A 25342-nucleotide genomic window follows, 5' to 3' on the forward strand; every position below is an offset into this window, starting at 1 on the left:
TTTTGCAGATGATGTTGTCCTGTTTGCTTCATTAGGCCGTGATCTTCAGCTCTCTCTGGATCGGTTCACAGACGAGTGTGAAGCAGCTGGGATGGGAACCAGTACCTCCAAATCCGAGACCATGGTCCTCAGCCAGAAAAGGGTGAAGTGCCCTCTCAGGGTTGGGAGAGAGATCCTGCCTCAAGTAGAGGAGTTCAAGTATCTCGGGGTCTTGTTCACAATTGAGGGAAGAATGGAGCGTGAGTTCGACAGGCGGATTGGTGCGGCATCCGCAGTGATGCGGGCTCTGCATCGGTCTGTAGTTGTGAAAAAGGAGCTGAGCCATAAGGCAAAGCTCTCAATTTACCAGTCGATCTATGTTCCTACCCTCACCTATTGTCATGAGCTATGGGTAGTGACCGAAAGAACGAGATCACGAATACAAGTGGCTGAAATGAGTTTCCTCCGCAGGGTGTGTGGGCTCTCCCTTAAAGATAGGGTGAGAAGCTCAGTCATCCGGGAGGGGCTCAGAGTAGAGCCGCTGCTCCTCCGCATCGAGGGGAGTCAGATGAGGTGGCTCGGGCATCTGATCAGGATGCCTCCTGGACGCCTCCCTGGTGAGGTGTTCCGGGCACGTCCAACCGGGAGGAGGCCCCGGGGAAGACCCAGGACACGCTGGAGGGACTATGTCGTCCGGCTGGCCTGGGAACGCCTCGGGATTCTCCCGGAAGAGCTAGAAGAACTGGCCAGGGAGAGGGAAGTCTGGGCATCTCTGCTCAATCTGCTGCCCTCGCGACCCGACCTCGGATAAGCAGAAGAGGATGGATGGATGGATGGATAGCTTACATAATCACTAAAAGGTGTTACGGTAAAGATGGGTTGTCTTTGTTTGATTTAGGGGGTTAGGAATGTTGTGTTTTTATAAAGAAATTCCTCAAAGAACTTCAATAAATGAGATGTGCTTCTCCAACCGGTCACTACTTTTTAATTGAGATCCCAGTACCTGAGAGAACTGATTTTAACAATGTCATTTTGACATTTACAATAATAAAGTATTAAAAAATAATTTTCTCACCAAATAAAAGGATAATTCTAAAATTATATACTTAAGTATTTAATTGATCAGTTGTCTTACACAGGCAGGTTATGATGTGACATCACAATACAAAATAATCTGTCATGTGATGTGAAAGCAAATAACATTACTGTCCCAATGTGAAGTTACTTTCTCTCTGCCCTCCATCACAACAGAAACACTAAAGTAAAGGGCCATGGAAGCATACTTGTATTTATTGATTTTTTTTAATAAGCCACTGAATACATACAATATACTGGAGGTCTTTAACTTAATAAAATGTGAAAATTCTCCTGTTTGTTCAAGGCAAGAAAAACCTTTTACTGGTGTCATTTTTATCCCATTATGGCATTAGTTCAGAGACAAAAATGTACAATTTGCACATGTTTTGAGGCAACTTAAATTTATAGCTTTTAATACAACACCATTAATAGCCACGATAAAAGAACAGAGGCCTCATGATCATCAACATAGCTAAAGTTGTCCTTCTATCCATTTCTTTTCCAACTGATTTCTCCAGTTTGGAGTTATAGGAAGGTGGTGCTTATTCCATGGCACCTTGAAGTAAGGCAGGAACTAACCTAACTCATATGTAACCAGCTTAGAGTCATTAGATAATTAAAGCTGGGATGTGGGGAGAAAACCTAAATATTATATGGCAAAACAGGCAATTGCTGCTATAGTTGAAAATTTACCACTGTACCTATGAATGGTTTACAACTGAGACAAAATTAATTGCCCAATGTTTATTCTAAAATAAAAATTAGTGTTGTAGGAAGAGAATTAATTGTAACTTGTCAGTTAATGAATTATCAGTTTTACCTTTAGTTAATTAAAACAAATCAACAAAATGCCCCACAAGGGACATCAAGTTAAATGTAGGTTGAGTGAGCGATCACCATTTCATTTTCTGACCCGGACACCAGAAATATGAAGAGATCTGAACTTTATTCATAAATTGGAAAAAGTCTACATAACACTTTCACTGCTTGGGAAAATAAGTCTTTAGCCATGCCCGAACCCAAATAACCCACACACTCTTGTTGAAATAAAGAAAATAAAATTAATTTATAACATGGATAATAGAAGATGGATATATGCAAGTAAACATCTATTGACATATACGTATATAGATATAGACAAAACACAATAATAAACCAAAACATAAAAATATGAAAGTTTAACTTTTTCTCTCCTATAGAAAAAGGCATATAACTTATGACCTCTGTCCCTTAGATTAGATAGATCTTTTTCTCACTCTTATATAAAAAGGCACAATTCGTGTGTTCAATGTAGATTCTTTAAATAATTATTAAGTTTCCTGTGGTTGTGCTGTGGCATTAGTTTTTTTCACAGCAGCTATCCTCATCACTGGCTCAAATTTCTCACACAGAGTATGCACTCTATGTGTGTGTGAGACAGTGAGAGCATGTGTGGTATGCTGCTCTACACTTTCTTACTGTATTTAGGATGGGAAACTCATAATGGCTAGAACTTGTCCATCACAGGGTTATTACCTTATAGTTACACCAATATCATAAAACAGCACATTAGCTGGCTTTGTCCCAGCACTTAAATTACAATTTATATTTCTCTGAATCAAAGAAATACTAATGGTTTCAGGTGAATTATACCCTATTCCTTTCCTAGTCGGCTTTCTCTAGACATTGAAAGAATTTTTAGCATGCTTTCTTTCTTTGATATAAACTCTTTTCCTTTGGCCACACCTTCAGGTTACTGGTGGTACTTCACTTTCTCTTTGAGGGTTTAAAACACACATCCTGGTACTCACTAATTCACATTGATATTATAATGTTTGAATTTTTATCATTAGTAGCTATTATAAGCTGTATTTTTGTGACTGGACAGAAAATGTCAGTGAATAAATTTACAGTAGTACATGCACACGGTAAAATAAATTATGAAGTCCATAATAATCATTTAATTCTATATAAAACCCCAAGTCAAAAAAACCTATATTGTTGTTGCATTTGCAGAAAACCCTACCTCTGCCACAAATACAACTCAAGCCCTGTATCAAATTATTCTTTAAACACAGTTCATCATACCAAAGGGTCACACAGGGCGTAAAATTCCATTAGTATATTGTTACAGAAAAAATGTATTACCCCTCAATAAAACTAGCAAAACAGTTCACTTACTGGCAAGGCTGCATGGATAGGTACATAACAGTGATATCATCTTTAATCTTGTCATAATTACCATCAGATCCCTGTATAAAATAAAAAAGAAAAAATGTATCAATACTATAAGGTAAAAACATTTGTGCTATAAACACATTTTTTAATTCCTTTTCCCAGACTGTTACAGTGGAAAAACCTTAAAAGGTATTATACACAAACAATTTTTGCCAGAACATAATTCCCAAGGTATTGTATACCTAATGATGTACTTATTTAAGCCAAGGCTGAAATTTCTCTGAAGGAAGATTGCATTCAGTCATTACTGTTATAAACCCATAGAGTAAACATTGCAGCATTTTTGTAGTCAGACAGTACTTAAACTAAAAGTCACATGGGCTTATTATCTAAAAAGGTAATACTACTTATTTGCAACTAGCCCCTCTATGTGATATTGGCAGATCTTGGTATTTTGGATAAAGAGGAAGGTATTAATGTCTATAACCAAGAAAAGTATGACACTTATAGCTCTGTATTTCTTTGTATTAAAGAAATGAAAAAGTTTAGTTACACACGATGTAAACACCATCACTTACGATAAAATAATTCAAGATTCTGTAATCATAACAGATGCACACAATTTTATTATTCAGGTGAAATTTCCTGCTAGTGCATTTAGAAAAATGCACTAACAGGAATTTTCACCTAAATAATAAAATTCTGAAATACAGCATGGATATTGCTTTGCTCAACTAGATATTCTATGCTGGTCAATATAGTGCAAAGGTAATAATACTAAATATTATACACCAAAGCTGCCCTCGAGGCACATTTCTGTAATAAACTAAAACAGAACAGTTTGTTTCACTTTAATGAAAATAATTTTCTTGCATTTTTTGTTATTTATCCAGTAAACTAGAAATCTCTACTGCTTTTATTTACTCAGGAAATAAGTGAAAAATTACAGTCACACAACCTGCTGCAAGTACAACTGCAGCTCAGCACGAACTGGATTACACCCTCAGCGCTACACTGATTAAGGAACAGTTCTCACTCAGTCCAGCATCATTTGTTTCAATACACAAAAATCAGAAGTTTTTTATAGTTAGAGATACTCTGGGTCAGTAGAGTTGCACACTTCAAAAAAAATTAAAAAAAAATAAAATAAATAAAACTGATAAAAACTACCTCTTTAATCGGACTTTGTCTTGATCCCTTAAAAAATTATTAGCATCACTTGCATTCCATCATACTAACGGGAAGTGGAAATTGGTTTGTTTCATGAAATGAATTTATATTTGCTATTTTATTAGCTTACCACTAATAACTAAGTTTGTACATTTTCATACATAATTAAAATAGCACGATGGTTTTAACACGCTCCACAAATAAATTAGGATAGTAGCATAATCAAAGATTAATTAAAGACTTCAGTAATGGCGGTTGGACTTGGGACTATGTAATCCTATGTAAATGTAAAATAATAAAACACTTGCTTCAAACAGTAATAGTCATTTGTAATAATATTCATTTCTCTCGTTAAGTTTTATAAAAACCATTTAATCATAATAGTGAATGAAAACTATCAATTGTTTTCAAGAAACTGAAAATTTCTTTGTGATCCGAAATGTCTGAATGGCAGACCATACTTGCATATATTTAAATATAAATACAGCTCTCTGTGCTACCTATCTAAGATGGGTTGAAATCTATGTAATTAACATAGAACTTAACAATAACATTTGCAGTGCACCATGCAATGCGTATGTCTGTTGTTAATATTTTTTTTTTTTTTTTTTTTTTTTTTTTTACACAAGCATTGTAACGACGAGAGAACAGGCCATTCAGCCCAACAAAACTCATCATTCCTTTCTGCTTATTTCTCAAAAAATAACATCAAGTCTGCTGTCTACTACGCTACTTGGTAGCTTATTTCTTGTCTCTGTGGATTTTTGTGCAAAGAAAAACTACTTAATGTTAAGGGTAAATTTTACATAAACAATTTTCCAAAGGTATATACCTATGTTCTTGATTAACTCATTTTAAAATAATAGTCTTGATACACTGCACTAATTTACTTCATAATTTCGAACACTTCAGTCATGTTTCCTCTTAATCTTCTTTTGCTTAAACTGAAAAGGCTCAGCTCGTTTATCTTTCCTCATAATTTGTTGTCTGTAGCCCTGGAATCAATCAATCAACTGCAGATTCACCATACAGCATGGTCTCAATGCACCATACAAATTAGAACACATGGGACAAAATATGAAGTAAGTGAATAAAAACAGGAATTAAAATAAAAAACATCAATGTTGAAGGAATAATAAATAATAACACTAAAATAAAATGACTTTAAAACATTAAAAAGTTAAGGTATGTCAACAAGTAATAAAAAAGAATAATAATTTAAGCATTTAAGGAATATTCCCTGACTGAATTCTAAGGCAGGCTGTAATGAAGGGAGTAAAGATAGCTGACATTTTTAAAATAAGATGAAAAACCAGAGTGCGCCTAGTGCTGCTCTGTCCTTTATGTAGCCTAGAAAATAACACTGTACACAGTACTCCAGAGAAGGCCTCACCAGCTTCAGCATAACCTCCTTGGACTTGTACTCCACACATTGTGCTATATAACCTAACATTCTATTAGCCTTCTTAATGGCAGTTGATAATGTTGAATCCACTACAACTCCTAAATCCTTCTCTTAAGGTATACTTTCAATTTTCAAACCTCACATTGTGTATTCAAACATTTTCACTTCCTATGTGTAATACTTTACATTTACTTATATTAAATTTCATCTGCCACAAATTTGCAAAAGCCTGTATGCTGTCCAAGTCCATCTACAGTATAATGATTAAACAGATTCAAGATTATCTGCCAATCCACCTAGCTTGGTATCATCTGCAAACTCAATCAGCTTGTTACATATATTCCTATTCACTGACCCCTGTGGATCACCACTCTTAATGTCAGCCAATTCTGATAAGGTTCCTGGCACCACAACCCTTTGCTTCCTGTGTCTGGCCCAATTTAGCACCCATCTACAAACACCACCTTGAACTCCCACTTTTTAGTGTGACACCCAACCTCTCATGTGTCAACTTATCATGATGATTTCTGAAAGTCAAGATCAAACATGTCATATGCTTTACTTCAATCATTTTCTTTTGTTGCTTCCTTATAGAATTCCAGCACTTTGGTAAAACATGACCTCCTACTTTCTTCCTTATGAACATACTGTGCCCTTACTTTTCTACTAGCATTGACACTTGACTATACTGGTGATATATGGTGTTCTATCCATTTATTCTTTATATGCCCTCACTTTTTTTTGTTACTTTTAACTATTCGTCATTACAATGCAAGTTACTGACTCAGAGATGCTGGTGCCAGCTACTGCTGCTTACTGGCCTGCCTTGCTGATGCCAGTTTGACTACAAATAACAAGAACAAGATCAAGCACAAGTAATAAGCACCTTTTTAAAGACTCTCTACATGCCAAATCCCCCCAGTAATAAGCACCTTTTTCAAAGACTCTGTACACCCCAACAATCCCCCCCAAAAGACCGAGCTATTTTTGCTCCTATGTGGGCAAGGGAAAAAAAAATGAAAAAAGCATTAGAAACTCCCGCACGACAACCTGACAATAAACAAAACACATGTTTTTAAGAGCATGACTTATTTTTTTAATTAACTATTACACCTCTGAACACAAAACTTTCAGCAGTTTCTCTTCTACACACAAGGATAACATCAGCACATCAGTAGATCTCATTCTCCAATAAGTTCCTTGGTATGGGATTTCTGAAAACAGTATTAATATTTGTGATGTACCATTTGTTGAAATGACAAATGCAATGCATTTCAATACTAAAAATGTTTGCAATATGCCATCTTTGGGTTTCACATAGTCATAGCGATTGGAAGGACACACAGGAAGACATTCGGACACTTATAATTTTATTAAGGTGGACAAATATATCTGTATATTAATATGCACAAATAAATGTATTACCCACCCAGACTGCATCACAAATATTCTCATTTAGATTTCTCTGGATATCCCAGCTAAGCACTTGCCGTTCAGATTGATCATCAATTTCCCATTTATTGACATTGCTACTCGTCAGTGTATACAGGCTACTGCTTCTTCTGTCCCATATCAGACTGTGGAGCTTAGGAAGAGGGAAAAAAAAATCTAAATACAATAAGACACACACAAACAAAAATATATATATATCACATTTTTAATAAAGACTGAGTTCCTCCATGCTACCTCTCTAGCTAGCCAAGTACTTAGCTCAGAACAGCTTATCAATACATTTTTCTATGACAAGCACACAAGCAACACTGGGATAAACTTCTAATCCTGCCTAGAGTTTATTGAGGCATGGAAAAATGTCAATTTGGGTCCAGAAGAAAATTGTGTACATCATCATTTGGGTTTTGAAGACCTTTTAGTCAGGGAAATGAAGAAAAGTATGTAATGAGGCTGAATGTCTGGAAGATAAAGGAGGGAGTATAAGAACTAAATTTACTTAAAAAAAATGTCAGCAAGAGCATATAAGGTTTCAACAACATTACAAATGACACGGAAAAAAAACCAAAAAAACATCTAAATGAAAACAACTTAATATGCCGGGAAATGGACAAAGGCACCACCGTGGCACATGCAAACATGGCAGAAGAATGCCAAGTAAGTTATGGCAACTGAGGAAACAAAGAGATGCCATAAGTAGAGTCAGAAAACAAAGGCAGAGGGCTACATGGTGATGTATAATAAAGCAAAGTGAAATGCTAGGAAAAGCAGCTGTGAGACCACAAGTAGTCAAGAGATAGGACTTAGCAGAATAAGGGAAGAAAGACGGATGTAGTAGGTGTGAACTGCTTGAATGCCAAAGGGAATATCATGATTGACAGTAATGGGATTTAAACCAGGAAGAAGTATATGAAGAAATTGTTGTTTGTTGTGAAAAAACAGAAGGACAGAGCTGTGGGTTTTTAACAATTTATAAGATTAGGATGGGTAAACCAGGAGGATCAACTACAGTGGCATTGGAAATGTTAAAAGCAACAAAGGTCCTCCAAGATGACCAGATGGAGTGTAGACATATCAAGTGATCAAGCTTTTGGAGCTGGTAATGAAGGTGGTTGAAAGAACGCTAAACATTAGGGATCAGACAAGGGTGTGTGAAATGTACTTCAATTTCATGCCTGGTAAGAAAATGTGATATTTGCTACCAGACAAATGAAGGAAAAGTAATCAGGCAAAGGAGGAAAAGCTGCAATATGTATCTGCAGATTTGCAAAAAACATCTGACAAAGTAACACAAAATAGTTGGTGAGTTGGGCACTAAGAAAGTTTGTGAGGATGAACATTTAGTGTCTATGATGATGACAATGCATGAGAAAGCATGAATACTGCATGGAAGCAGATCACAATAGAAGTAAGGGAGGTTGCAACAGGGATGGCATTTGGACTTCAATGCATTTCATGACAGTGATGAAGGTGGCGACCAAATAAGCATATGAAGGATTGCCATGGAAGCTCTTGTATACATCTTGCCTGAAGAAGGGTGTCCAAGTTGCCTCGAAAGCTTGCATATTCTAATCTTTTTAGCTAGACAATAAAAGGTATCATTTTGCTTGAATTCTCATTACAGCCATAATGGCTAACATGGCACAACACCCTAGTACTGAAGATCTTATAATAATAATAAATGACAAAAAGCAAAGCTGAATGAAAAGATACTGACATAGAAAGTTTGTTTGGGAACTGCATGGTGTGTGTTGGAGCTGTTGGTAGAAACTCCACTGTACAGGTTGTCAGGAGAGTCTACATAAAAAAAATGTAGCTGTGGGTAGGGTAGTCTGCAAGTGTTAAGTACAACTTTTGTGTATGTTTTTTTAAGTGTAAGAGAAGGGTGTAGAATGCTGATGTAGCAAGTATACAATTAGATATCATGAAGTCGTTTTGGAGGAATAGAAAAGGGCTATTTTGAATGCAGTGATAAAAAGGGAAAGATGGAAGGAAGAAATTCTGGGAGTAAATATCTATTCTGTGGCATTGACGTAAAAAGTTTGAAAGCTATGTGAAGAGCAGTATACTGTGAAGGAACAAGATATGTCTGATGAAGCAAAGACAGAAAAAAAGAATAAGAATATTCAATTCAAAGTGGAGAGAGTTGTGACGTAAGATGAAAATAAATGCTGAATTAGTGAAACAGACTAAGGTGGTTTGGGCAATTGGAGTGAAAGGCAAAGGATGATAGTATATAAAAGGAGAACAAAGACTTAGGCCGGGTTTATACTTCACGCGACGCATGCTCCAGTGGACATTCCTGCTACGGAAGCGTTTTACGGTTTATACTTGCGCGGGTACTTTACATAAATCTAGAAGAATTCACTAGGTGGCAGTGCGAGATGTTATCACTGTGAGAACAGGTTCGGCTTCACTGTGTTGTGAATTGCCTGAAACACACATTAAATTCCGATGACACCTTACCACAATATCTCTGAAAAGGATGTTTAATGATTAAATCCATCAATCCAGGGATGTGTCCATTCCAGCAAGCATTGGGCACAAGGCAGAAACAATCCCTACATGGGGCATCAGCTCATCGCAAGATAAATACAAGCACTCACATACACTAGCGTCATTTTAGTGTCACCAAATCTGCATATCTTTGGAAGGAAACCGGAGCACACTGTGGAAACCCAGCAGGAAAACATGCAAACTCTAGGCAGGGAATACAAGCGACGTGACTTCCTGCAAGACAGCAGTGGTACCGCTCCGCCACCATGCCACCCCCATGTGTGTAATTATTAACAGTATTCATTATTTAAACAAAATTAACGATTTATCTGTAAAATGTAACATACATACTTTAAGTATACTAAATGTGCAGAGAGTTGGAATATCATACATTTAATGTGTTTTGTGTGGTGATCTATTGCTGTTTGCCACTGGTCAGGTCAGGAGGAAGCCCCAGAAAAAAAAGACGGCACAAAAGATGGTGTGTGAGACTTTTAAAATGTATCTTATCATTACAATCGGGAATATGTGACGCTTGAATATAAAAGCACCATGAATGCAAACCATTCATCAAACATCAAAGCGCGCACATTGATCCCGTAGGATCCGCATAGCGGCTTTCTGTCACATGTAGATAGTAAACAGAGACTCTGACATCGCATTCCAACTTTTAACACACTGCGTCCCGACTTTTTGCTGGTACTGCAACTCGCGCACGCGTCACGTTTATTTCTGCGGACCTACTCAGAGGACGCGTCAAATGAACACTGGGAATGTGTGGCAGCCGTGATGCATGCGCATACACGTTCTGAGCGTGAAGTATAAATAATCCCTTAAATAAGAGGTGTTAAAGAGGCCTAGAGGTGGGACAAAGATGATGTGATTGAAGATTGCATCAGACAATATGAAAAGGATGGGTATCATGCCAAACAATGCTTAGAACCACTGAGCATGGGTTGGTTTAGCTGGCTAACCTAGGTAAACAAAGAAACTGACATTAAAAACATGACAACAATTCACTGACGAGTGCCTCAAGTAGGGCTTGATAAATGGAATGTTAGACTAAAATGTTTGATATACAATATTAAGAACTATTATACTTGGTATTTTAGAGTGTATGACTGTACTTTACACTTTAACTGCACTTCATTTTGTCCTTTAACAATACTGTATTTCCAATACAGTGGAAGTATGCTTTAAGAGAAGGAGCATCATATTACCAAGAAAAGCACAAAGAAAGCATTACCTTAAGCATAACTCTGATAATTTCCATACAAATAACTCACTGTTATATCAGTAGGAGGAGTTAGAATTCCAAAGAGAGTAGACATCCTACGTCCAATCCCAGACAGCATACCCTGCCCTTGCTGCAAAGTATGTTGCTGAATTCTTCCACAACTGTCTGGACCAAGACGTATCAGTTGGTTTTTGAAGGATGACACAACAAAACTACTTCCCTACACAAAAAAAGTTTTGTAAAAATTGAATAAAAAAGTTATTAAGTTACTTATTTTTAAAACTTCATTCCTAGCAAGTCTACAAGTCAATAAGACTATAATTCTAACACACTTCTAAATGCCAGATTTATTTAGAATGGGGAAAAAAAGAGACACATTCAAAAGCATTACAGATAAGACAGGTAAAACATTGTATATACAGATCAGATAAAAAAAATCTTCCCATTATTTATTGTCTTACAACATGAAATCTTAAATTAAAAAGGTACTCCCTCCCCCACATGAAGAGAAAAATAATATATTATATAATCTATATAATAAAAGCCCAGCGCGGCGTCCGTGTCCGGGTTCCTTTTGGCTGTATAGCCGCCCCCGTAGAAAAGCCCCAGTCTTTCCCCTCTCAGAATTCCTGCTTACCCCCCCTCCGTTCTTTCCCCTTTGTGCACGTGAGTATTTCGAGCCCCGCGTCTGAGTCGGATGGTTCCCCTGGTCACCAATTCGTGTGTTTCAAGCCGTGATTTTCTATTTTCTCCCTTCCGGCCCACTACGCCTTTCCGTTTTCAGATGCCCATGTGCACTTGTATGGAGGAGACCTTACGGAACAATACCGATACGAAAGGCAACTGAACCTGCTGCTGCGAGAGAGGACACATTACAGCGTCATCACGAAGCAAAGAGGCAAAGGCGTACCAGTCGCTCGCAAGAAACGGACAGTCAGCATTCACACAGATTAGCTCAACGACGCGTCTCTGCCGCACAACGTAAGGCAACTTATACCCATTCTGATTAGTCTGCGTCCCACACTTCGTGAATCATAGGTTTTGTTTTGAAATTTTGTTTCCCATGCAAAAATCAAATGCTGTGCGATGAAGGACCCAGTTCATGACTGGCAACTGCGTTTAAACAGGGAGTCCTTCAACTGTGGTCATCCATTGCGCAGCGTAGCGTGCGCCAAGTTGCTAGTTTACCTATAAAAAGAGAACCTGGCAAAGAACTATGTAAGATTAAATATGCTTTATAATGTATGTGGATTTTCTGTTCCTACACATTTTGTAATCTCGGTGTACTTTTTTGTTTTTGTTTTTGTTTGTTCTTTTTTTTAATATCCACTTCTTTAAGTTTGATAGTTTACCTCTTATGTGCTACATATTTAACACCTCTCGAACATATGGGCCTTTCAAGTGATACGCTTTTGCCACTTCCTCAAAGAATTCCGCTATACTCATAAATCCTGATCTCCTCCCCACCATCTGAACCTACCTTGAGTGCTTAGCAACACCCTTGGTCTTTACCATGTGATGCTCGATCTCCTCCTTAATAACATTTGATGACTATTTTTTTTTCATAAATTTTGATTCTTGGAAACTCTTTGGTGATTATGATAGACAGCTTTAAAGTGAACACAAGTACACCAACTGTATCATATAGGAATCTGGAGAAACATTAAATTAACATTTACTGATTTTAATATGTTTAATTGCTTGTTGATGCTGACACATTGTATTAGTTCAATTGAGCTAATTCCCTCCCCCGCACCCCAACATCTGATGCTTCTTGTTTCAGTGCCCAACAACAGAAAGTCAGCCTTGTTGGATGCCATTTGCCCTGCTTTTCCATTGGTGAAACAGTTCATGTTCATCATTGACTGTACCAAGATTAGCAAAGAAGATGTCCAAGTGAGAATGTAGAAAACAAATCTTTAGCAATATGTTGCACTTCATGTTTTATATACTTGAAGTATGTTGTCAACTACCTGAATGAACATGTTTAAAAACCTTCAAGGACATTTCCTCTGATCACACCATCAGATCTTTAAACTGCTTGTTACTGATGAGTCTGATTTGTGGTCAAACAAAAATGCCTTCCTTCATAGGTTACGTACCAAGGTGTTTTTGACATTATCACACCTTAATTACACACCCAAAAATAAACAACTATTACTCTGCTTATGTAACAAAGTAGCTGCAAATCGCTGAAGAGTAGCAAGTACAGCACTTCAAATTTTTAAAAGAAAATACCTGTATTTATATGATTAAAAACATTTGTTTACATCAATACCAACTAAATAAAACACAGAATACAGGTGCATCTCAATAAATTAGAATATCACCGAAAAGTTAATTTATTTCAGTAATGCAATTCAAAAAGTGAAACTCATGTTATATAGATTCATTTACAGACAGTGATATATTTCAAGTGTTTTTTCTTTTCATTTTGCTGATTATGGCCTACAGGTAATGAAAACTCAAAACTCAGTATCTCAGAACATTAGAATATTACATAAGACCAACTTAAAAAATTATTTTTAATACAAAAATGTTAGCCTAATGAAAAGTACGTCCATGTACACACTCAATACTTGGTCGGGGCGCCTTTTGCATAAATTACTGCATCAATGCAGCATGGCATGGAGGCAATCAGCCTGCGGCACTGCTGAGGTGTTATGGAAGCCCAGGATGTTTTGATAGCGGCCTTCAGCTCGTTTGCATTGATGTACCTGGTGTCTCATTTTCCTCTTGACAATACCCCATAGATTCTCTATGGGGTTTAGGTCAGGCGAGTTTGCTGGCCAATCAAGCACAGTGATACCATGGTCATTAAACCAGGTCTTGGTACTTTTGGCAGTGTTGGCAGGCGCCAAGTCCTGCTGGAAAATGAAATCAGCATCTCCATAAAGCTTGTCAGCAGAGGGAAGCAGGATGTGCTCTAAAATTTCCTGGTAGATGGCTGCGCCGACTTTGGACTTGATAAAACACAGTGGACCAACACCAGCAATTACATGGCTCACCAAATCATCACTGACTGTGGAAACTTCACACTGGACCTCAAGCAACTTGGATTCTGTTCCTCTCCACTCTTCCTCCAGACTCTGGGTCCTTGATTTCCAAATGAAATGCAAAATTTACTTTCATCTGAAAAGACGACTTTTGACCAATGGGCAACAGTCCAGTCTGATTTGTCCTTAGCCCAGGTAAGACGCTTCTAACGTTATCTCTGTTCAGGAGTGGCTTGACACAAGGAATGCGACAGTAGTTGCCCATGTCCCGGATACTTTTGCTTCACAATCCTCTCAAGGATGCGGTTATCCCTGTTGCTTGTGCACCTTTTTCCTGCCACATTTTTTTCCTTCCACTCAACTTTCTATTAATATGCTTGGATACAGCACTCTGAACAGCCAGCTTCTTTAGCAATGACCTTGTGTGGCTTACCCTCCTTGTGGAGGGTGTCGATGACTCTTCTGGACAACTGTTAAGTCAGCAGTCTTCCCCATTATTGTGTGGCCTACTGAACCAGACTGAGAGACCATTTAAAGGCTCAGGACACCTTTGCAGGAGTTTTGGGTTAATTAGTCAAGTGGAGTGTGACAGCAGGAGTCTACAATATTGAACTTTTTCAGAAAATTTTAATTTTCAGAGATACTGAATTTTAGGTTTTCATTAGCTATAAGCCATAATCAGCAAAATGAAAACAAATAAACACTTGAAATATATCACTGTGTGTAATGAATCTATATAATATAGGAGTTTCACTTTTTGAACTGAATTACTGAAATAAATTAACTTTTCGATTATATTTAAATTTACTGAGATGCACCTGTATGGCAATTTATAGATTTCTCTCTAAAAAAACAATTTCTTAAAACAAACATTTTTAGACAGTCTCTCTCCTGACTAAGTATACCTAAGCCTTAGTATTTTAATTGCATGTTGAACAATCTGCCTGGACTAAACAAAACAGCTTTTGTGGGCAAAATATTAGTAGACTTACGATTTTATTGTGATTTCCTTTAAAATGTTATGTGATAAGAAAATTTAAGGGTAGTTTTTGTAATCAGCAGGAAAACATTCATAAGGTATTTCCAGAAAAGTTCAAGAAACAAAACCTTAATCGTCCAAGGTAGTTGTAGCCGTCAGTTTACCTGCTATGTACGTTAAACTTTCCAGTCTACAGTTCCTTGGATCAGCCTGATCACCTTTCTAAATAATGGGATAATTGCTAGTTTCCAGTCCTTAGGATTTTCCCCTGCATGCACCACTTTTCAAAAACAAGTGTCAAAGATTTATATATGCACTCACTAACCTCTTTAAATAATCCAGGATTAAATATAATCTGGAAGAAAAAATTGTATTAACTTGGTTTGTTCAGACAATTTGGCCACTTCTGATTTGACTTCATTCAGTTTATGCAAGGCCCCACCGTAGTCAGTATGTGGCCAACATCAGCGGCTCCATTTCAGTCAAATGAGGAATGGGTAACAATGAGACAGTGGGCTAAGAAGTTAAAATATAGTCCTTCAGCAGTCCTGACTCTTCCTATCACTGCTGCCTCTGGTTAAAGACATTTTTCATCTTTGTGGCTCATTAAATAATAATTGAGATCTACTATGTGCCAGGGGAGCTCTTCAGTACTGCCTTTAATTTTAACAGAGCTTAAATGTTCAAAGATCTTTGGAACTTGTGGATATATTGGCTGTATTTGCTGTAGACAACAGTAATACCTTTAAAAGACAGTTTTTAAAAATTTCTATTATGTGCATTTTTACTTTATTTTTTAAATATTACATTGTGCAATTTGTATTTTTTTTTTATTACTGTACACATCTTACATTTATTTAGATTTCATTTTACTTTTTCACTTATAGATAGAACTTTATTTGTCCCCGGGAGAAATCTGACTTTTTACAGAAGCTCTTTAAATAAATATATACATAGATAGAAAGACATATATTTTTTTTTCCAGCATAGAGGTAGGTGGGAGGTGAGGAAAATTGGGCAGGTTTTGTTTAACAAAGTTTCTAATTTGAAGGTAGTGAAAGAAATGTGTTGCTTGAAAGTCAAATTTGGAGTGTAATTGTTCATAGGATGCAAAGATGTTGTCTATGTACAGATCTCCAAGTGATTTAATCCAGAATGTTTTCCAGACGTGTACGTTTGAGAGGGTGGAAAAAGGTGGTTCTCATGCAGAGTTGCCACAGATAAAAGCTTCTCTGTCTTAAAATACTTCCTACATTGGTTCCATATTCTGAATTGTGAAGCACAATTGGGTTGTTAGTATATTGGCGATGACTTGTACTTATTGGGGTACAAAGCAAGGAATATAAAGAAGTACAGTGGAACCTCGGTTCACGACCATAATTCGTTCCAAACCTCTGGTTAGAGGTGGGCGGTATGACCAAAATTCTATATCACGGTATTTTTCTAAATTCTGCCGGTTTCACGGTATTAGACGGTATTTTTTTCCCCATGCATGAGTGGATGTTAACCACATTTTCCACAGCAATTACTGCAGTAGACTGGCTAAGAATAACCTATTAGACTGTTATGAGAAATGTACATCGTACAAAAAGACATTTTAATGTGCACACAAGTATTAATCCAGGTTTGCATGGCCCTATAAAGTGATAGTTTTCAAGGGGGTGGCACTAAAGAGAAGGAAGCACATTGCATGACAGATGCAGTCAAAATATAGAACCTTTAATTGAACAAATTTTGCAAAAGCTTAAACTATGATTTTGACAACATATTTTCAACCATCCAAAGAGACATTTAGACTTAGTAAAATATCCAGAGGTGTTTGTCAAAAGTTGGATTGCACTGAACACGTCTTAGAAAAGGAATAAATAGTAAATATTTTTTGTAAACCAACTACACTTTCTGTTAATGTTAACAATCTCTGTCCACTGACACGTTTAAGTGACTTTTTAAACAATTTTACCATCATTAAACTGCATAATATTTAAACTAATAAATAACAACAATAAAATACATAATAGTATTACTGATAGCTGCACCATTACTTCAAGGCTTCAAGCCCAGGTGCATTACACAGTATTCACCAAATTAAAATAAAATAAAACAAGTGCAACTTGGTGATGACATCTTACCAACTGTACCATCATTTAGGCAAACTGCATTAATATGGACCTTGCTTCAAGCTAAGCTACAGTGGTGTGAAAAACTATTTGCCCCCTTCCTGATTTCTTATTCTTTTGCATGTTTGTCACACAAAATGTTTCTGATCATCAAACACATTTAACCATTAGTCAAATATAACACAAGTAAACACAAAATGCAGTTTTTAAATGATGGTTTTTATTATTTAGGGAGAAAAAAAATCCAAACCTACATGGCCCTGTGTGAAAAAGTAATTGCCCCCTTGTTAAAAAATAACCTAACTGTGGTGTATCACACCTGAGTTCAATTTCCGTAGCCACCCCCAGACCTGATTACTGCCACACCTGTTTCAATCAAGAAATCACTTAAATAGGAGCTGCCTGACACAGAGAAGTAGACCAAAAGCACCTCAAAAGCTAGACATCATGTCAAGATCCAAAGAAATTCAGGAACAAATGAGAACAGAAGTAATTGAGATCTATCAGTCTGGTAAAGGTTATAAAGCCATTTCTAAAGCTTTGGGACTCCAGCGAACCACAGTGAGAGCCATTATCCACAAATGGCAAAAACATGGAACAGTGGTGAACCTTCCCAGGAGTGGCCGGCCAACCAAAATTACCCCAAGAGCGCAGAGACGACTCATCCGAGAGGTCACAAAAGACCCCAGGACAATGTCTAAAGAACTGCAGGCCTCACTTGCCTCAATTAAGGTCAGTGTTCATGACTCCACCATAAGAAAGAGACTGGGCAAAAACGGCCTACATGGCAGATTTCCAAGACGCAAACCACTGTTAAGCAAAAAGAACATTAGGGCTCGTCTCAATTTTGCTAAGAAACATCTCAATGATTGCCAAGACTTTTGGGAAAATACCTTGTGGACTGATGAGACAAAAGTTGAACTTTTTGGAAGGCAAATGTCCCGTTACATCTGGCATAAAAGGAACACAGCATTTCAGAAAAAGAACATCATACCAACAGTAAAATATGGTGGTAGTAGTGTGATGGTCTGGGGTTGTTTTGCTGCTTCAGGACCTGGAAGGCTTGCTGTGATAGATGGAACCATGAATTCTACTGTCTACCAAAAAATCCTGAAGGAGAATGTCCGGCCATCTGTTCGTCAACTCAAGCTGAAGCGATCTTGGGTGCTGCAACAGGACAATGACCCAAAACACACCAGCAAATCCACCTCTGAATGGCTGAAGAAAAACAAAATGAAGACTTTGGAGTGGCCTAGTCAAAGTCCTGACCTGAATCCAATTGACATGCTATGGCATGACCTTAAAAAGGCGGTTCATGCTAGAAAACCCTCAAATAAAGCTGAATTACAACAATTTTGCAAAGATGAGTGGGCCAAAATTCCTCCAGAGCGCTGTAACAGACTCATTGCAAGTTATCGCAAACGCTTGATTGCAGTTATTGCTGTTAAGGGTGGCACAACCAGTTATTAGGTTCAGGGGGCAATTACTTTTTCACACAGGGCCATGTAGGTTTGGATTTTTTTTTCTCCCTAAATAATAAAAACCATCATTTAAAAACTGCATTTTGTGTTTACAGTAATCCCTCACCTATCGCGGGGGTTACGTTCCAGAGCCCCCCGCGATAGGTGAAAATCCGCGAAGTAGCGACCTATATTTATTTTATTATTTAAACATATTTTAAGGCTTTATAAACCCTTCCCACACTGTTATAAACCTTTCTCATTCTCTTGTTAACCTTTCCCACACTCTTATAAACACTTCCTATGCTCTTAAACACTTTCTACATTCTTAAACACCTCAGACCAACACTGCACGCAGCGATAAGACGTCAATGTGTCTGCACTCGTTTTGTGAAGGGGGGCAGCTGAACTCACGCTGAGCAGAAATGGACTTTGTGCTGCTTCTGCCAAAATGCCTGCTTGCCGCTCTGCGCATTCGGAAGGAGGAGGAGTGTGTGTGTGGTTTTGTGAGGGCTGAACGCACGTTCGCTCAAAGCCCCCCTTCCCGGAGGCGCAGTTCGCATTGTCAAGGGGGTGGGGAGCTGAATGAAAGCTAAGGAGAAGTGGACTTTGTGCTGGCTTTGTGCTGCTTGTCGCTCTGCGTGTCAATAATTTAAAATCCTGTACATCACCAATTTTCCTGTCTCACTGTCTTGTCTTGCGTGAAGTTAAAATGTTTTATAATAGTGAGATGTTACTCATATCCTTAGCCCGACATCCACATATCATATGTGTTAACAAAGTGTGTTTTATAAGTTTACATGTGTTTAAAGCATGTGGGATGGGTATTTTAAGGCTTAAACTATAAAAATGTTTATTTATATGGTCTTTCTATATCGCGGATTTTCTCCTGTTGCTGATGGGTCTGGAACATAACTTCCGCGATAGGCGGGCAATTACTTGTATTTAAAAACCCGCGAAGTCGTGAATCCGCGAAAAGTGAACCGCGAAGTAGCGAGGGATTACTGTACTTGTGTTATATTTGACTAATGGTTAAATGTGTTTGATGATCAGAAACATTTTGTGTGACAAACATGCAAAAGAATAAGAAATCAGGAAGGGGGCAAATAGTTTTTCACACCACTGTATATACATAAACAATAAAAACTGCAACTTGCATTTATAATGCTGTTTGTGGTATAGCCCTATGGAAGCGCATTAGGGCCACTGTGAAGAAAAAAAAATATGGACACGGAAGAAAAAAACAAACTATATGTCGAGAATAAATTCGACATGTTGACTATGTCAAGATTAAAGTCGACATTTCCACTTTATTCTCATAGTTTATTTTATAATTAAAGTAGAATGTTGTAAACTAAACTTCATCCTATAATCAATGTTTAATTTACTAGATTTTCTCAAACCCTGTCACAAGTTAATGCAGCACATCAAATACTTTGTGTTAAGTGTTCCCCGACCCAGTCGTTAATCACTACGCTTCTTAAACTGACTTCCTCCGCACTAACAGCAAGCACCTGCAGCAATCACCGCACAGATAAACGTCTTTGTGAAATTAAAACTAGTTATTAACTTAGCCGACGGAGTGTTCAGAACTTTAAAAATATCTTCGTTATACATGTTTAATTATGCCATCCATTCAGAGTTGCGCCCATCTCTGAACGAGTCGCCAGCACATCGCAGGATCAATACAAGCAAAACATACACTAGCAAGTACAAAAACAAGTACAACTTGGCTTGCAGTGTTATCCAGTAGTATAGAAACAGTATTTACACATCTGACCTTTTAAAACCAAAGTATCTCCAGGAAACGGACGCGATTCCTTTTTTTTCGGCAAAACTTCTTCTGTGTCATTATATTCAACTTTATCATCAGCTTCAGTTTCGGAAAGCTCTCTGTCCATTTTCACCGCGCGGCATACCTATGCTACCGCCCACTATTTGGTGGTGTAGCAGTGAAAAAGAGCCCTAGTGCAAGAAATCTGTGTTAGTGGTGTAGCAGTGAAAAAGGTCCCCACTTGAACAGTAGCCCGCTGCGCCACGTTCCGAACGGCGTTTAGGCAATTTAAACCGGTGTTGCGGTATAAGAAAAATCCATATCATAAAAAAAATAAAAAGCGGTTTTCGGTATGAACCGGTATAACGCCCAGCACTACCTCTGGTCGTAAACCAATTTGGTCGTGAACCGAAGCAATTTCCCCCATAGGATTGTATGTAAATACAATTAATCCGTTCTAGACCGTACGAACTGTATGTAAATATACTTTTTTAAAGATTTATAAGCACACATATGGTTAATTACACCACAGAATGCATAGTGTAATAGTAAACTAATGTAAAAACATTGAATAACACTGACACAAACACCCAGGCTCCCTGCTCAGCTGCACGCACAGGCTCGCTGGCTCGCTCTCAACTGCACATGCGCTCTCTCTCTCTCTCTTATCAGCACGGGAGCCCGCTCTCTCTCTCTGTAACATTGCAGCAGTTCGCGCTATAGCCTTACAACCTGATCACTGTATAAACACGGGTAAATTGACCGTCAGACAAGCGTGTTTTTCTGGTTTCAGTTGTCCGCAGACAAGTGCAAGAGACAAGAGAAAAAATAATTATATGTGCTGTGAAGGGCACATCTTTACCACTACTTTCAAATTTTAAAAATTTAGGTATGTACTTCGTGCGGAAACCGTCTACTTAAGCATGTTTTTCATGTCTCAAATTGGTCTTCAATATTGTTTACAAAATGACGGCTGATTTTTCAAAGGGGAAGCACTCTTATGGTCTTACATAAGTATTTTACCCTACTATTTACACGCTTGAAGATGCAGTCATTTTTTTCATGCTGACATTACGATGTAATCTGATGATTTTTCATTTTAATCAATAACTTTTATATATTACCAGTAACGGCGTACTGCACGATAACGTGCAGTGAATACACTTGACTTGAGCATTTATAGTTTTCATCCTCTTTCTCTGTACAGTTACCATTCGTTTGCTCAGAGGTTGATGCGCTTGCTGCTTCCTGAGCAGCTCTTCTTTTCTCCACCCTAGCGGCTCACTGCTTCTCTTCTTTCGTTGGCATCTTTACGCGTTAAAACTGATTGTTAGTTTTTGTGTAGCAATTACTTAGTATGCTTTTCTTTAATTTTTCACTTAAGCTGGCACTTAAGTCTTCAATCTGCCACAAGAATGATTAGCGAAGGTGGTGGGGAACGAGAACGGCGCATATACGCATGCGCCGCATGGCCTCCCTGGTGCGCGTTGCTGAGAGTTGATTCAACAATAAAATAAAAATGAAGAGTAATACAAATCATCACCCCGAAAGCAGATAGTAGACGTCACGTAGTATATGTGTATCAAATTTCAAGTCAATAGGTGAAATGGTTTGCGAGCTACAGGTGATTTAAAATCCTGGACAGATAAACGAACAGCCACGGTAGCGTATTACAGAAGACGATTGATAAAATTAATTGTTTCTACATAAAAATGCGGTCATTTTACTTACAATGCAAATGTTTTCACCACATAACAAAGCTTGTTAGGCAGTTAATCTTTCCTGAAATTTGCGATTTCGCATAGGTTGTGATATATTGGGGAGTTAAGAAATTTATTGCGTGACAACATCAATTTTGACGAGCTGTCTATAGATAGTTTTTGATTAGAGAATTTTTCATATAAATCAAGTTGGTTTCACGCTGTCAGTTTATCTATACATATTAATAAAAGGCAAAGCCCTCACTGACTGTCTGACTGACTCATCACTAATTCCCGTGTAGGTGGAAGGCTGAAATTTGGCAGGCTCATTCCTTACAGCTTACTTACAAAAGTTAGGCAGGTTTCATTTCGAAATTCTACGCGTAATGGTCATAACTGGAACATGTTTTTTGTCCATATACTCTAATGGAGGAGGCGGAGTCACGTATCGCGTCATCACGCCGCCTACGTAATCACGTGAACTAAAAACAAGGAAGAGATTTACAGCACGAGTCAAACGCGGGAACGAAGGTAAATGACGTTAATTTTTGAGTGTCTTTTAATACTGTGTAAGCATACATATTAACACATGTGCAATTAAACGTGTGCATTTACGGGGTAATTTCTCAGGCTTAAAAGCTCGCCTTTTATCAAACGCGGGAACAAAGGTAAATGATGTTGTTCACTGTCTTTTAATACTGTGTAACCATACATATTAACACATCTGCAATTAAACGTGTGCATTTACGGGGTGATTTCTCAGGCTTAAAAGCTCGCCTTTTACTAAAAAGGTAAATGCAAACCTATTTTCAATCATTCTATGATCTGCTTCTCACAACTGAAGGCACAGTGGCTGATGGTAAATGACGTTAATTTTTGAGTGTCTTTTAATACTGTGTAAGCATACATATTAACACATGTGCAATTAAACGTGTGCATTTACGGGGTGATTTCTCAGGCTTAAAAGCTCGCCTTTTATCAAACGCGGGAACAAAGGTAAATGACGTTCTTCACTGTCTTTTAATACTGTGTAACCATACATATTAACACATGTGCAATTAAACGTGTGCATTTACAGGGTGATTTCTCAGGCTTAAAAGCTCGCCTTTTACTAAAGGTAAATGCAAAACGATTTTCAATCATTCTATGATCTGCTTCTCACAACTGAAGGCACCGTGGCTGATGTTACGTCACTTGCTGTCCAACCATAAGCGTTACCTGGTAGGTAACCAGCCACTCACTTCACTCCCTTATGGGAATCGAACCTCTGAGGTTTTCTTTTGTTCTTAATTAAAATTTAAAAGCAATACTTCACCGCTGCTAAGCCCCTCTAGCGCTGACGTCCGAGGTTCGATTACCGTAAGCAAGTGCAGTGAGTGTGTAATTGCATTCACGGCATTCGTAGTCTGATTCACAATCTGATTGTATGGGTGGTTACCTACCAGGTAACGCTTATAGTTGGCTACCAAGTCAGGTCGAAGTGATCACTCGAGTAAAGGCAGCTTCACAAAAAAACAGATCCTTAACAAACTGTTATTAGTATATTTTCCTTCAATTTAAAAAGGTTTTCTTTTCTTCTTAATAAAAGTTTAAAAGCGGACACATAGAGACATATTCATGAGTGCAGGTACTTCGGAAAGAAAGCACCGTGTAAACCTAAAGTTTAAATTAAGTTCATAGAGCTACAAAAGGTTGCCATTCATTTGAGGCAAGATTGCTTTTCTTCTGTACAACTATACGTTGCATTCTCAAGAGTGTGCTTGCACGGCTTATAGATATATATATATATATATATATATATATATATATATATATAGATATATATATATATAGATATATATATATATATAGATATATATATATATAGAGATATATATATATATAGAGATATATATATATATAGATATATATATATATAGATATATATATATATAGATATATATATATAGAGATATATATATATAGATATATATATATATATATAGATATATAGATATATAGATATATATATATATATAGATATATATATATATATATATATAGATATATATATATATATATATATATATATATATATAAGCTTATAAGTACTGCCTTACTTCTCTTTAAGAAAGGAAGATGTAATGATACTTGATTTAAACGATTCCATGTCTTCCTGGGTTTGCGTAGCTTATTGTCAATATCTTTACACCTTTTTTTTTAAGACTTATTGACTGAAATGGGCTTTCACGAAAAAAGTTAGGGCTTTGCTACAGGATACACCCTACACAAGTTAAGCAAGTAAAAATAAAATATATATTTCTGTTTTATTTAAACCTTTTAAGTTCGTATGCATAGCCCCATTAAGCTGTTTTATTTTTTTTTTCTTTCTTCAGTAATATTTAATCTCCTTAAAGAAAAAGAACATATCCATTTTACTTTTTTTGTATCTCTTTAGTAATATTTTAGTGTAAAAGGATAACCAGTACAGTAATCCCTCGCTATATCGCGCTTCGCCTTTCGCGGCTTCACTCCATCGCGGATTTTATATGTAAGCATATTTAAATATATATCGCGGATTTTTCGCTGCTTCGCGGGTTTCTGAGGACAATGGGTCTTTTAATTTCTGGTACATGCTTCCTCAGTTGGTTTGCCCAGTTGATTTCATACAAGGGACGCTATTGGCAGATGGCTGAGAAGCTACCCAGCTTACTTTTCTCTTTCTCTTGCGCAGACTTTCTGTGATCCTGACGTAGGGGGATTGAGCAGGGGGGCTGTTCGCACACCTAGACGATACGGACGCTCGTCTAAAAATGCTGAAAGATTATCTTCACGTTGCTATCTTTTGTGCAGCTGCACGGTGCTTCGCATACTTAAAAGCTCGAAGGGCACGTATTGATTTTTGCTTGAAAAACATACTCTGTCTCTCTCTCTCTCTCTCTTTGTCTGCTCCTGAAGGAGGGGATGTGAGCTGCCGCCTTCAACAGCTTTGGGCTGCGGTGCTTCGCATACTTAAGCCAAACAGCCCTATTGATTTGTTTGCCAGAGATTGTTTCCTCTATCTATGTGACATTCTGTGCTCCTGACAGGCACTCCTTTGAAAAGGAAGATATGTTTGCATTCTTTTAATTGTGAGACGGAACTGTCATCTCTGTCTTGTCATGGAGCACAGTTTAAACTTTTGAAAAAGAGACAAATGTTTGTTTGCAGTGTTTGAATAACGTTCCTGTCTCTCTACAACCTCCTGTGTTTCTGCGCAAATCTGTGACCCAAGCATGACAATATAAAAATAACCATATAAACATATGGTTTCTACTTCGCGGATTTTCTTATTTCGTGGGTGGCTCTGGAACGCAACCCCCGCGAT

At 37.5% G+C, this 25342-nt stretch overlaps 1 protein-coding gene across 1 annotated transcript in view; it reads right to left on the reverse strand.

The window, feature by feature from the left end:
• nup133 (nucleoporin 133) overlaps positions 1-25342 on the reverse strand; it is a 191558-nt gene that overhangs the window by 110382 nt on the left and 55834 nt on the right. Inside the window, exons 6-8 of the mRNA XM_028797315.2 lie at positions 11020-11190; positions 7218-7373; positions 3217-3287 (exon numbers count right to left, since the gene is read on the reverse strand). Coding sequence (XP_028653148.2) covers positions 3217-3287; positions 7218-7373; positions 11020-11190 — 398 coding nt within the window. The remainder of the gene's footprint in view (positions 1-3216; positions 3288-7217; positions 7374-11019; positions 11191-25342) is intronic.

This window comes from Erpetoichthys calabaricus, chromosome 3 (genome assembly GCF_900747795.2).
Source record: "Erpetoichthys calabaricus chromosome 3, fErpCal1.3, whole genome shotgun sequence".
NCBI classification, from domain to species: Eukaryota; Metazoa; Chordata; class Cladistia; order Polypteriformes; family Polypteridae; genus Erpetoichthys; species Erpetoichthys calabaricus.